At 41.6% G+C, this 14,606-nt stretch overlaps 1 protein-coding gene across 3 annotated transcripts in view; it reads left to right on the forward strand.

The window, feature by feature from the left end:
* The window catches only part of nphp4 (nephronophthisis 4), a 215,703-nt gene that overhangs the window by 121,079 nt on the left and 80,018 nt on the right, over positions 1-14,606 (forward strand). For all 3 annotated transcript variants that reach the window (XM_029723198.1, XM_029723199.1, XM_029723200.1), the window contains 3 exons: positions 4,453-4,590; positions 8,867-9,048; positions 12,950-13,141. In XM_029723198.1, coding sequence (XP_029579058.1) covers positions 4,453-4,590; positions 8,867-9,048; positions 12,950-13,141 — 512 coding nt within the window. The remainder of the gene's footprint in view (positions 1-4,452; positions 4,591-8,866; positions 9,049-12,949; positions 13,142-14,606) is intronic.

Here is a 14,606-nt window from a genome sequence, read left to right on the forward strand (position 1 = left end):
CACACACACACACACAGTAGAGGAGAAGAGAAGGATTAGCTCTGTCTCAGTGCTGGATCTAGGGGCCATAATGAGGGCCTGGGATTAAGTTTGCAGCTAAACATATCGGGTTGGAACAGGTAAAGGGAACAGAACCAAAAAACTGAAAATAACTAAACGTTTCAAGGAACAGAATCAGAACCGGGAACGAAAGGGATCTATACGGTTTACCATTATTTTAAAAGCATGGGAACTGCTTAATATAGTTATTTTCTGTAGTTAGAAACTCACACCCCACAGCAATTCCCAACAACGAGTGTATAGTATCAGTATTATATTGTTTCTTCATCCTATGTAATGAATTCTCAGTGAATTTGGTGATGTTTTTTCCCCCTGTTCATAGAAATGAGTCATTGAAGCTGTTAGGTTTATGTCCCATCCTACGTCCTGATATTACCAGGTTCTGACCGCTAGATGGTGCTGTTCCTGCTATTAAGTGATATTTCACCCAAATTACATATTGGTTTAAGCAGTCTATTGACAATTTATGACATTAACCCATGCTTTGGTTTTGTTTACATGGCCAATGTTTCAAATGCTACATGTTTTGCATTTGTGGCACAAATCCAATGCATGTCAGTGGTATCTATATTAGCATTTCTGTGCTTCATATCCAAATCATCTATAAGTAACATCATTGAGTTACACAATACATATTTTGATACTTTAGGATGGTTTGAACATGAAGCGTGAAAATGATAATATAGGTACCATTGCGTTGGATTTCTACCACAAATGCTAAAAAGATAGCATTGGCCAACAAAACCAAAGCACGGGTTGCTGTCATACCTTGTCAATAGAGTGCTTACAGGGTAAGGAAACCAACGGCATTTTGTAATTTGGGTGAACTATCCCTTTAACATTGGGGCGCGGGGGATTCTTCACTTTTTTCAGAAACAGCACCATCTAGTAGTCAGTACCTTTTAATATCAGGATGTAGGATGGAACATGTACCTAACAACTTGTGTGTAGGGTGCCGTCTTTCAGATGGGTGTTAACCCCGGTGTCCTGGCTAAATTCCCAAGCTGTCCCTCATACCACCACGGTCACCTATTTATGCCCAGCTTACAATTGGCTCATTCATCCCCCTCCTCTCCCTTGTACCTATTCCCCAGGTCGTTGCTGTCAATGAGAATGTGTTCTCAGTCAATTTACCTGTTCAAATAATGGTAAATAAAATGACACATCTATCTGAACAGGAAAAAATGAATACAAATCACTGGGAATACATTACATAGGATGAAGAAACAATACTCAGAGCCGCAGCTCCATACTACTTGTCAGACAGAGAGAACTGATACTATATTCTCGTTGTTGGGGTGGGATTGGCGGGGGTGTGGAGGGACCATTTAGTTTGGTCCAAATCAAATGTTAGGTGCTATATTTATTGATTATTATATTAATCCTTTAAATTAAAATGGACAATTTGGATGCAATCAATTATCTTAATTTCTCAGATATCAAATTATATTTCAACAAAATATGCTACTGTCATCGGTTTATAACTGTTTATTATAACTGTGCCCAATAATGTTTGTACCATCTTTTGTGCTGCTACCGTTGTGTTGCTACCATGTTGTTGTTATTTTGTGTTGCTACCATGCTGTGTTATGTGTTGCTGCCTTGCTATGTTGTCTTAGGTCTCTCTTTATGTAGTGTTGTGTCTCTTGTTGTGATGTGTGTTTTGTCCTATATTTATATTTAATTTAATTTGTATTTTTAATCCCAGGCCCCATCCCCGCAGGAGGCCTTTTTGCCTTTTGGTAGGCCGTTATTGGAAGTAATAATTTGTTCTTAACTGACTTGCCTAGTTAAATAACAAATAAATAACAAATAAACTATATCAGAACAATCTGAGATGGTCGGTGTCGAAATCCTCTTATGTGCTTTTTAAGGTGGAACAACCCATCTGTAGCCTACCGACGTTACAAGCGTGATTCAGAAGATGGGGAGAGATTTGTTACTAGAGAAGAATGGATTCACTTTTTCAATGTTAGGGATACTATAGTTCACGTTTGTATTTATTAACTACAAAAATTCTGGTGCTGCTCTGCACACACAAGCTTGTTAGCTAGCTAACGTTTAGTCAACTCTGAAGTTCAAAGACATTCAAAGTTCCTTTATAGAAGCCGCTCCTCTGTAGGTATAATTCTGTGGGCCTAATGAAGATAATGCATGTCATCACATCAAGATGCCCAGCGCTTCAAGCTTCTCTCACTCTCTCACCACCCACCAAATTTCAGTCGCATCTTGCGCACTACACTTGTCTTTCCATCACGCATGTAAACAACTCACTGAGCTGTACCTTGCCCGCTCCACAGCAATCTTCTCTATTTGCACAGCATGATTGATGAAGTAATTTAATATTGTGTTAAATAGGTTTAAAAAGGAACAGAAAGGAACGATATAAACCTGTACTTTTTTTGTTGTTGGTTCTAACCAGTTCAGAACTTTATTTTGCTGGTTGGAACAGTGGAACGAAACGATTGGAAAATAATTTTGGTTCCAATGCCTGAAACATATTCTATTAGCCTTGTACCTGCAGCTCCCAAGTTCTTATTGTCAAACGTACTCACGGACATACAGAAATGCAATTAATACACCGTTTTTTAAAAGAAAAATTATAATAGCCTATTATCTTGCAGGAAAGAACAGAAATGTTTGTATTTGCTTGCAACTCGGAGCTGGTATTTGGACATTCGAGGCTCCGCTTGCTGGTCCATTTCTCTAACCTTAGGCTAACTGCCGCCCCCACAAGCACCAGGCACCAACCAACTGAGCCATCAGAACAACAGAAGCGAGGCTACATGTATACATGTCAGATCAAAGTCGAGTATTCAACAATGCGGGGAATAAATAAACAAAGCTACAATATAACTTGTGATTTTGGCACAACTCTTCCTAATCCACAGTTCCAATTTATGTCTATAGAAATAACCCTCTTCATCAGCCATATCTCTGTCTCAAATGGCACCCTATTTCCTATTCAGTGCACTACTTTGGAACACGGACAGTAGGGCTCTGTTCGAAAGTATTACACTATATAGGGAATAGGGTGCAATTTGGGAATCAACCTTGGTCTCCTACCCTGCATTACTGTCAAACACCATTTAATCAATGCCACTCGGCACAGAAATGGGACTGTAAACAAGATGTATTCACTGCTATATCTGCAAGCATTGTAGGATCTGACAACTTTGTTTTTCTGCATAAATTATTGATCCCTGACACTTTTGGTTCACATTGAGCAGAATGCTAAGGCTCTATAAGACTATTTATATCTAATATATAGAGCACTTTGTGTGTGTGTGTGTGTGTGTATTGCCTGGCATGCCCCCTTCCATCATAGGCCGGTCTCGGGTTATGTTATTGTTGTTACCTGTGTTGGCAGTCAACAGTGTTGCCGAGGTGATGCTCTCTGTCTCTCTGTGTCTCTCTTTCTTCTATTTCTGTATCTCTCCATTTCTCGCCCTCTTTCCCTAACTCTGTTCTCCAATTTTCATCTCACTCTTTGACAAATGTATATTTTCTTCTCCCCCCTCAGTCAATCTTCAAATGTTTTTTCTCTCCATATCTTTTTCCTTCTGTCTCCCACCTCCTCTCGTTTTCTCACTTACTAAGAGACATATGATGACAACCGCCAGCTGAGAGGTCGACTCCACAACGGCGACACACACATTCTCTCTCTCACACACACACACACACACACACACACACACACACACACACACACACACACACACACACACACACACACACACACACACACACACACATACACACACACACACGTCGCAAGTCACCACAGCCTGCCACTGTGGGTGTGAAACACACCAGACACGAGCGAGGCGCCTCTGTGTGTGAGAACACACACACAGGAGCAGGGGAACAGGCAGAGAAGAAGGCAATTAATGGTGGCGTTAGGCTTGAGCGCGAGCCGTACTGCCAACACACTCTACCCAGCCTGTTTGCCCTGACACATAATGGGAGAGAAGACAACAACAGAGCAGTCAGCTGCTCACTGAGATAGTTGTGGCTCATGTCACTGTTCTACTGAACTTAACGTATTTGTACTGGCCCTGTTTGTCATCACTGTTATTTAAATATTGTCCCTTTTTATTAGAACTTGTTTGTTTGTTGTCTGGTCAAGTTCAGTCTCATTGGAAACTGAAATGACAGGTGGCTATGATTTGACACACACATTCCCGAAAATCCCACCCATCGTGTTATAATATGTTGCAGCTATAGAAGCCTATATATGGCAATGCTGTTATGCTAGCCATAGAGAATGCTACCCACATAGTGCTCTACAGAAGACTCTAATCTTTCTTTATTTTGCAGCAGTGATATGCATTGTCATATTGTTTTAATAAAGTCTAAATAGTTCATGTGAATTCCTGTTGTTTCTCCTAGCTCTCTATGTCTCAGCTGGCAGCTACTTCACGCTACCCGACCATGAGCCACTCCACTGCCGTGTCGCCATGGCAACAGCCGTTTTCCTCTCAGCTCTATCCTTCCCCATTGGCGTCGGCCCACCAGCTGTCACATGTCGTAAGATTCCACCCCCGTACCCTCTCCCACGCGCACACCGACACAAACATGCATGGGGATACACACAGTGCTACTCACACGCAGACACACGGATACATACATAAATACATGAATATGGGCACTTTGTAGGTCTCTGACACACTCACGTATAAGTGTGCGCACACACACTCATGTATAATTTCCATGGATACACAGACACAGCGATTTGAATTCAAAGGCTCACTCACCTTTCTAACACAAAGCTATGTACAGACACATACCTACAGACACAGGCACACGCTCACACACACGACCTTGAGAGTACACTTTTTGCTGAACTCCGGCATGCTCTTTGTCTTTGGGACTACACAAGGTTTTTCATCTTCCAAATCAAAAGAAACACTCTCTGACTCTACACTCACATCATTGCTGATCCAATTTTCTCAAGGTATCCAGTTTTTTACAAGCTGTGATTTTCTATTTAACACTACCTGGACACACTACAAATGTTTTTTACAAGCTGTGATTTTCTATTTAACACTACCTGGACACACTACAAATGCATTCCATTCCAAGTTTGACATTGAACCCAATGCTAAATTTAATGCAAAGTCCATGTCCTAGATAATTTGATGTCTTTTCATGTTGAGTATACTGATTACAGAATAAGACCCAGTTCTCACTGGTTTTGTTAAAATGTTTTTGTGGCTTTTAAAGTAACTGACCAGTCAAAATCATACTTGTAAAAGGTCATATCCAAATAATGTTGTTGAGTAGTCCTATACTCGTAATTGTGGCCAAAGCATAAATTGAATAAAACAAAACACTTAAAAAAAAAAAACATCTCAAACTTGTACCTCTAACAGTTAAAAAATGCTTGCTATTTCCTCATAGAACAGGATGTTATCTCCCTGAGGAGGATGAGCTAGCCAATCATGGGTCTACTTGCATAAATATTTTTAATGACCGGTATACTTCCACAGCATTCTGTCGTTGTGGTATGCCCACACCATTCCAACACAGAAAAGCTGCTTTTTAACATATTTAAAAATAAAAATAAAAAAATTAAAATGTAAATTAAAATAATGGAAAACTATTTCACTCATATTGTAAGTAATTATAGGTCATATTTAATAGAAATCTGGAAACACTGGGCAGTTACTTTAAAGAAGATCATTGTAAAGCTGAGGGTGCAGGAACAGGAACTGGGGTACTAATCGTGTTGAGTAACTTCTCGCAAAATAGGAACGGTAATCATTTTTCCTGTTACAACCATGTTGTTTTTTGATTTCCTCACACACTCACAAGGATGCGTACATTTGGCATCCATTCAATGTGTTTTTTTCTTTTTAAATGAATGGTGTGAAAATAGTACAGTATGAGTTTAGTCTCGGGGTGTCTGAGTTTAACTGTTGGATATGTGTTTCATTCTCATTACAATCCGTTTAAACCAACTCAAATGTGCTCCAATATGTCTCTTTAATTTAGATGCCAACAAGAACATCCTTCTTCTCACAGACTTAAAGATATGCATAGCTGCAAGTGTTACCGCTTGTATCGCCAAATCAATGTCATTATAATTCTTGTATCCAGGACAGTAGACACACACAGAACTAGTACACATCATATTTATATTACAGATAGCATAACAGACATAACACACAGATTGCAGATAGCATAACACAAACAGGGTTTGAACCTGGGTCTCCTGCATGCCACAAGACAGTGTTAGCCTGCTGAGCTAAAGCTTAGGCATTTGCTCGGGGAGCTAACACAAATATGTAGATGTGCTTCAAGGGAAATGTTTTATGAATGTTAGCTAATATAAGCAAACATTTCAATTGTTTTGTGTTAGTAGCGAACATTCGCAACCGTTAGCTAACCTAAGTGTCTGTTTCGGGTCTAAACTGCTGCTACAAATACAAGTGGCCATGTAGACTTTCTATTAAATGTAGTAAGAATAGCGAAGTTTGAATATTGTTGCTAAAAAGCCACAGTAAAACCGTAGAAATTGGCTATTTGCAGCTTCACCGTGACATTATGGGATGTCAATTCAAATCGTTCAACTGAAATTGTTACTAAGAAATATGTTTTTTGCAAACAAAAAACTTGTTAAATCCACCTCAGGTCTCCTGCAGTAGGCCTTTTTCAAGACAAACATTCCAACCAACCCAGAACCACATCTAGATCGCAGGTTGACATTTATTGGGATGAGTCTTGTCCTAGATGGGCCAGCTGCAAAGTCGAAATTGGCTATATTGAAAGAAATGTGCCTTTTGGTCTTAATTTAACATTACGGTTAGGCATTAGGTTTAGCAGTGTGGTTAGGTTAGAATCAGATTTTAGGGCTTTGTTGCTTTGCTAGCTAGTGACCACTCTGCATAGCTGCCTCCAGAACAAGATTCATGACGAAAAACTCAAACCTGCATGTACAGTGCATTCGGAAAGTATTCCAGACTCTTGACTTTTTTGAGAGTTTATTACCTTAAAACCTCATTCTCAAATGGATAAAAAAAAAATTCCCCCATCAATCTACACACAATACTTCATAATGACAATGCAAAAACAGGCTTTTAGAAATTGTAGCAAATTGATAAAAAACACAAGTACGTAGGTATTCAGACCCTTTACTCAGTACTTAGTTGAAGCACCTTTGGCAGTGATTACAGCCTCAAGTCTTCTTGGGTATGACGCTACAAGCTTGGCACACCTGTATTGAGGAGTTTCCCCCATTCTTCTCTGCAGATCCTCTCAAGCTCTGTCAGGTCTCTCCAGAGATGTTTGATTTCAAGTCCGGCTTTGGCTGGGCCATCAAGGACATTCAGAGAGTCATCCAGAAGCCACTCCTGCGTTGTCTTGGCTGTGTGCTTAGGGTTGTTTTCCCATCTCCACAGAGGAACTCTGAAGCTCTGTCAGAGTGACCATCGGGTTCTTGATCACCTCCCTGACCAAGGCCCTTCTCACCCAATTGCTCAGTACCTCGACACAATCCTGTCTCGGACCTCTACGGACGATTCCTTTGACTTCATGGCTTGGTTTTTGCTCTGACATGCATTGTCAATTGTGGGACCTTATATAGACAGGTGTGTGCCTTTCCAAATCATGTCCAATCAATTGAATTTACCACAGGTGGACTCCAATGAAGTTGTAGAAACATCTCAAGGATGGTCAATGGAATCAGGATGCACTTGAGCTCAATTACGGGCTCATACAGCAAAGGGCCTGAATACTTATGTAATTAAGGTATTTCTGTTTTTCATTTTTAATACATTTGCACACACAAATAATCCTGTTTTTGCTTTGTCATTATGGGGTATTGTGTGTAGATTGAGTAAACATTTTTATTTAATCCATTTTAGAATAAAGCTGTTACGTAATAAAATGTGGAAAAGTCAAGGGGTCTGAATACTTTCCAAATGCACTGTATATAAACAGACAGAGGACATAATAATCTAACATCAATGTAGTAGGCATTCAAGTAAAGTGTCAGCCATTTTAATTTACTTGAATCACCCTCTACTGCAGTGCCTAGTGCCTTTCTGTAGGCCTAACTAACTACTATAGGTCATTGTATAGGTTTCAATCATGGCTGTAGGTGTTGCGGGCGTCACAGTGTGACTGATGGAGGTCATTAAGGAGGAGGGTGATGGAAGGTCTTGTAATGTGCTGGCAGGTGTTTTCTTCCACCAATCACCACTAGGACAGGAGAGTGAGGAGAGGACTGGACTGGAAAATGACACCATTTCCTCTACACAGCTAATTAGCAGCCAGATTGCGTTCATTAGCCACTAAATAAAATTGACAATAAAACGGGGAGGGACTATCTGAACTTTTTTCCAGTGCAAACCGTTTTTGTGGGTGTGCGCTAATGATTACAACCCTGATACATCGTTCTCAGTGATGCATGTGTCAATGATTCAGGGGAGTCGTTCTCGGGAAACATTTTACATTAAGTTCCCCATTTTTTAAATTGTCATTACTTGAACTAGATGCAACGAACCTAGCTAGACGCGTTCCGTTAACGTAATAAGGGAAACTGACCAATCTGTTTGTTTCGTAGAATAATAGTTTAGTACAATTTTTTATTAAATTTGTTTAATTACATTTCCTGTAATTAGGTCATTTTAGGGTGACTTCATGTAAAGTTTGACCCAATGTTAGTTTTTGTCAACTGCTATACTTTGATCAGGCTCTCTCTCTCTCTCTCCTTTTCTTCGCTTTTTTTCTCTCTCTCGCTTTCTCTTTTCCTCACGCATTTTTTTCTCTCTCTCGCTTTCTCTCTCTCTCTTTGTGACAGGAGCTCCCAGCTGCCAGCAACATCACCCACCTTGAGGTGGACTTAAACGTGTCCCATAGGGACCGCCTCCCAACATACCAGTCTGCCGCGCTGGCCAATGAGGGCCACTTGGAGCTCCAAGAGCTGCCATTCACCCCCATCCATGCCCCCATCATCACCATGGGAACACATGCTGCGCCCAGGTGAGCACCAGAGGCCAGGGTCCTTGTCACAGCCAGCGGTTTCACACATCGGTCCCTCACCTGCTTTGGGTGCCTCGCAGAACGCCTGCATGTTAATGGTAGGATTAGGGTCCTCAAGGTCCTTTATATCGACGCTACAAGGAGGTGTCCTGGGAAAAATTGCATAAACGGCAGGACAAAATAAATTAGTTAACCATGACCCTTCAGAGCTAACTACTGCTGTATTACTAGTGCTGTATCTCAAGTGGTGTTGTCGTTTAAAGGGCTTTATCGCCGGCGCTAATGCAGTTCTACACTAGTCTCGACCCTGGTATTTTACAACCAAGTCACTCGCATCTGATCGGTCAGGCTTGAGCAGCATTCACGGTCCACACTTGCGGCTGTTACTGATGTGTGATAAAAGGCTATTGAATGCTTACCGACCTTGTGCCGTGGCTTTGAACATTCCTCAAACACTCTCCTTGTTTTAGCTGCCGTATTATCTCCATCCAAAGGCTTGGGCAGCGGTCCATTACACCACAATTCTCTACTGTCTTGCTATCTACCGAGAGATCTATGGGTCAGCTAATTTCTATAATGTGCAGTGGGTAGTATACAGTAGGTGGAACATTCAGTTAGGAGACAATTTAGAGGAGTAGGATCTGCCCTGTTCTAAAATAGCATCTCAAGTGACTATTTACGATACAAGACGGTGTGCAGTAGTCATTTTTAAAGGGGGGCCATTCTTTAAATAACCTGTGAGTACTAACAGCATATCTTTTTACTAAATAGATAATATAGAGCTAATATAATGTAGGTGGTTGGCTATCATAATAGTAGTCATAATATAGTACAGTCATGGTGTAACAGAGGAATACCACATGAGAAATGACGCCGTGCAAATAACAGACACGGCGGCCGGCGCTCAAACAAACATTTTACATTTACATTTGAGTTATTTTGCAGACGCTCCTATCCAGAGCGACTTACAGTTGTGAGTGCATATATTTTCATATTGTTCGTACTTGTCCCCTGTGGGAATCGAACCCACAACCCTGGTGTTACAAGTGCCATGCTCTACCAACTGAGCAAACAATTGCATTAGCACAGAATCCGATGAAAACAATTGGCTGGTATGGAAACCAGTCTTACAGGCTGTGTCCCAAATGACACCCATTATCTTTGACCAGGGACCATACAGTGCATTCGGAAAGTATTCCGACCCGTTGACTTTTTCCACATTTTGTTCTGTTACAGCCTTATTTTGTAAAATGTATTAAATATTTTTTTTACATCATCAATCTACACACAATAGCCCATAATGACACAGGAAAAAACAGGTTTTTATCATTTTTTTCATTTACATAAATATTCAGACCCTTTACTCAGTACTTTGTTGAAGCCCCTTTGGCAGCGATTACAGCCTTGAGTCTTCTTGGGTATGACGCTACAAGCTTGGCACACCTGTATTTGGGGATTTTCTCCCATTCTTCTCTGCAGATCCTCTCAAGCTCTGTCAGGTTGGATGGGGAGTGTCGCTGCACAGCTATTTTCAGGTCTCTCCAGAGATGTTCGATCGGGTTCAAGTCCGGGCTCTGGCTGGGCCACTCAAGGACATTCAGAGACTTGTCCCGAAGCCACTCCTGCATTGTCTTGGCTGTGTGCTTAGGGTTGTTGTCCTGTACGAAGGTGAACCGTCGCCCCAGTCTGAGGTCCTGAGCGCTCTGGAGCAGGTTTTCATCAAGGATCTCTCTGTACTTTGCTCCGTTCATCTTTCCCTCGATCCTGACTAGTCTCCCAGTCACTGCCACTGAAAAACATCACCACAGCATGATGCTGCCACCACCATGCTTCACTGTAGGGATGGTGCCAGGTTTACTCCTGATGTGACGCTTGGCATTCAGGCCAAAGAGTTTAATCTTGGTTTCATCAGACCAGAGAATCTTGTTTCTCATGGTCTGAGAGTCCTTAAGGTGCCTTTTGGCAAACTCCAAGCACGCTGTCGTGTTCCTTTTACTGATGAGTGGCTTCCTGGCCACTCTACCATAAAGGCCTGATTGGTGGAGTGCTGCGGAGATGGTTGTCTTTCTGGAAGGTTCTCCCATCTCCACAGAGGAAATCTGGAGCTTTGTCAGAGTGACCATTAGGTTATTGGACACCTCCTTGACCAAGGCCCTTCTCCCCCGATTGCTCAGTGTGGCCGGACGGCCAGCTCTAGGAAGAGTCTTGGTGGTTCCAAACTTCTTTCATTTATGAATAATGAAGGCCTCTGTGTTCTTGGGGATCTTCAATGTTGCAGACATTGTTGGCTACCCTTCCCCAGATCTGTGCCTCGACACAATCCTATCTCGAACCTCTACGGACAATTCTTTCGACCTCATGGCTTGGTTTTTGCTCTGACATGCACTGTCAACTGTGAGACCTTATATAGATAGGTGTGTGCCTTTCCAAATCATGTCCAATCAATTGAATTTACCACAGGTGGACTCCAATCAAGTTGTAGAAACATCTCAATGATGATCAATGGAAACAGGATGCACCTGATTCTCATAGCAAAGGGTCTGAATACTTATGTAAATAAGATATTTCTGTTTTATTTTTTTATACATTTGCAAAAATTTCTATAGACCTGTTTTCACTTTGTTATTATGGGGTATTGTGTGTAGATTGATGAGAATTTGTTATATTTTTTTCATCAATTTTTGAATAAGGCTTTTACTTTCCGAATGCACTGTAAGGGGGCAGTATACAGTATACTGTAGGTAATAGAGTGCCGGTTAGGATGCAGACGGTGTCTGGAACCCAGACAGGCGTAGTGCTGTTCGCTGGGATGTAACGTATGGGACTGTGTCTTTAAAAAAAATCTTCTGAGCGGAATGACCCACTTATTTGAGGAGGATCACAATGACCTTCAAATAACTTTATTAATTTAATTTCAATAATCACAACTGTGTGTCAGATTGAACCCCTTTGAAATTAAGACAGTGGCTCAAATATTAATCCAATCGGGGGTGAATTAAGATGGGGAGACAGAAGTGTGAAATGTGTATATTGCCATGGCAAACTCGCTCATTTGATAAGGTCTTTGGCATTCCCCTCTGAATAAGCCCAAAACATAATTAGTTATGAGAGTCTGTTTTTTCGTATTACTTTTGAAGTAAATTGTATTTACTGATATGATTTGTCACATTCGTCTTACTGACATTGAGTAGTATCTCGTGGTAAACAACAGATAGTTAATTTTCCTTTCCCTGAATGTGCACTTTAACCAAGCATCTGTGTCTGCTGCTCTGCTACTTATCATGCACGGAGTAGTCCATGTCAATATCAAAAATATAAGTTATGGATGTTACCATGGTTTCAGAAAAACAGGTGGGCCACTGTGATTAGAGATATCTACAGATTATGGTTGAAATCCTGAGGGAGCGTTTTGACACTGGTCGTCCTCTCCCCGCAGACGGGATTCTCTCTTCGTGTGTTATTGATGAACAGGGTGGGGATGCCAACATCCTCAAGCCATCTTAATCATTCTCCCTTCATGTTGCGAATGCCAACCTGAGTATTAGGGTTGGGGTCAATTTCTCTCTTCGTGAATTGAAAACAAACCCTCTTTGAATACAGTATAATGACTATAGAGTATAGTATTAGGACTATTTCACTGGAATTGAACCCAACCCACGTCACTGCGTTTTTCCATTAAGTTTGGTTGCTAATACAAGTGGCTTTGTACTCTCTAGGGCTGTCTGAAATGAGACCATTTTCCCTAGTATATATAGTGCACTACTTTTGGCCAGAGCCTCATGGGCTTCCTAACGGGCTCCGCCCAAAAGTAGTGCGCTATATAGGGAATAGGATCGATGCCATTTCAGACGAAGCCTAGATTCTTCTTTTTGTTTGAGGAATGTTTCCTCTTTTTTTGCAGCTCTTCCTCTGTGAGTTCCAGGAGCTCCCTGGCCCACCTCTACTCAGCCAGCTTCCCCTACATCACAGACCCCAGTGGGCTGGTGGCTGAAGTGCTGGACCCGACAGAACCAGTCAACTTTGACCCCCAGAGAGAGGAGGCGGATCCCCTGCAGGGCAATGTGCTCCTGCTGCAGTTTCTGGCATTTTCCAGGTGAACCCACAGCCGTCTGGTCATGTTTGTGGCTGTACGGCACCATGCATAAACATTACCCACATAGTATAGGCTGAGATTGATTCTAACCAGCATGTTATGTACTCTGTTGAACTGTACATTGTCTTCCATTGTTCATATAGGATGGATTTGCCCTGTGCCTCCCAGAATGCAATGCAAGTATAAGGGTGTATCATAACTTCAGTCAAATGTTCACTTTGTCATGCATTGATCTCACTGGGCAAATAAGTGAACATTTGACTGAAGTGGAAGCTAGGATTCACCCCATAGTGAAGAAACCACATATGAGGATTTGAGCTTGACTATTTTTGTCTGCAAATAAGAATAATGGGCTTGAAAAAAAATGACATTTTATATGAGCCTCCACACCACTTAGTATGAAAATATAAGAAGAGACATTTCCTGTGTGCACTTGGTCGCCAGCCAAGGACATACAGTGCTTTGTGATGTTGACGTCCAGCCAAGATTACTTCAGTGCACTTACACACACTTACTCTTGCCGATTTAAGGCTCACACGCACGCATGAAAACATGCACAAAAACACGCACACACACAAAGCCTTGTCAAATACATCCCAGGTCCTGCAGCTGTCCCCTCTGCCAAAGCCTGACTTTTATTTTGTCATCAGCTCTGTCATCCCCAAGATAAAAGCATCAGGCATTTGTCATATGCATCACCGACGGCCCTGCGAGCAAAGGTACAGCCACTTCTTTTGTGGCTGCAGCTTTGAGGCTTCAGCGCAGTTTGAAACATAATGGTAGCTTTTATGTTTTGACGATTACCGCTCTGACTGAATTGCAGGCTGGCAATTTACAGTAGTCTACCTCACATAAAAGGAATCAACAGATAATGCTCAAAAGTGCCATAAGTGGGGGGGAAATTAAGGATGTGACATTTGTAATAAAAAAAGGGTATTTTATTTTATAAAACTCGGCGTAATCCTTTTGCCTGCCATCTCAGCTGCTCACTACTGTCAGGCTTGTAGGCCTTTCAGCATTTTCACTAAAACAATTTCAACCACCTCACAAATACATACTTCATGCCATCTTGAAGGCTCTCAAAGAGTCCTCGGTATTCGCGGCTCGCTCTGAAACAATGGGCACGACACACTTTGTTTCCCTAACAAAATTACCTAATAAACATGATGAACGGGTACAGCGGGCAAGGGGGAATGACTGTGAACCAACGAGTCTCCGGAATGACTGTGATATAATTTCTGCGTCTCTCTCTACAATGCTGTAATTATCAATCTTGTCTGTTTACTGGAAGAATATTAATGTCCGGTTGTGCACTGTGCCCTATATAGGGAATAGGGTGCCCTTTGGGACACAACCCCAATCTCTGTAGCCACGTAGAGACATTAGCTTGCGCCAACCTCTTTATCACGGGAATCTCTGCCTGTGTGTCTCCGGGGTCAGACTTTGCTCTTATTAAATTCCACTT

The sequence above is a fragment of the Salmo trutta genome, chromosome 30 (genome assembly GCF_901001165.1).
Source record: "Salmo trutta chromosome 30, fSalTru1.1, whole genome shotgun sequence".
Classification (NCBI taxonomy): Eukaryota; Metazoa; Chordata; class Actinopteri; order Salmoniformes; family Salmonidae; genus Salmo; species Salmo trutta.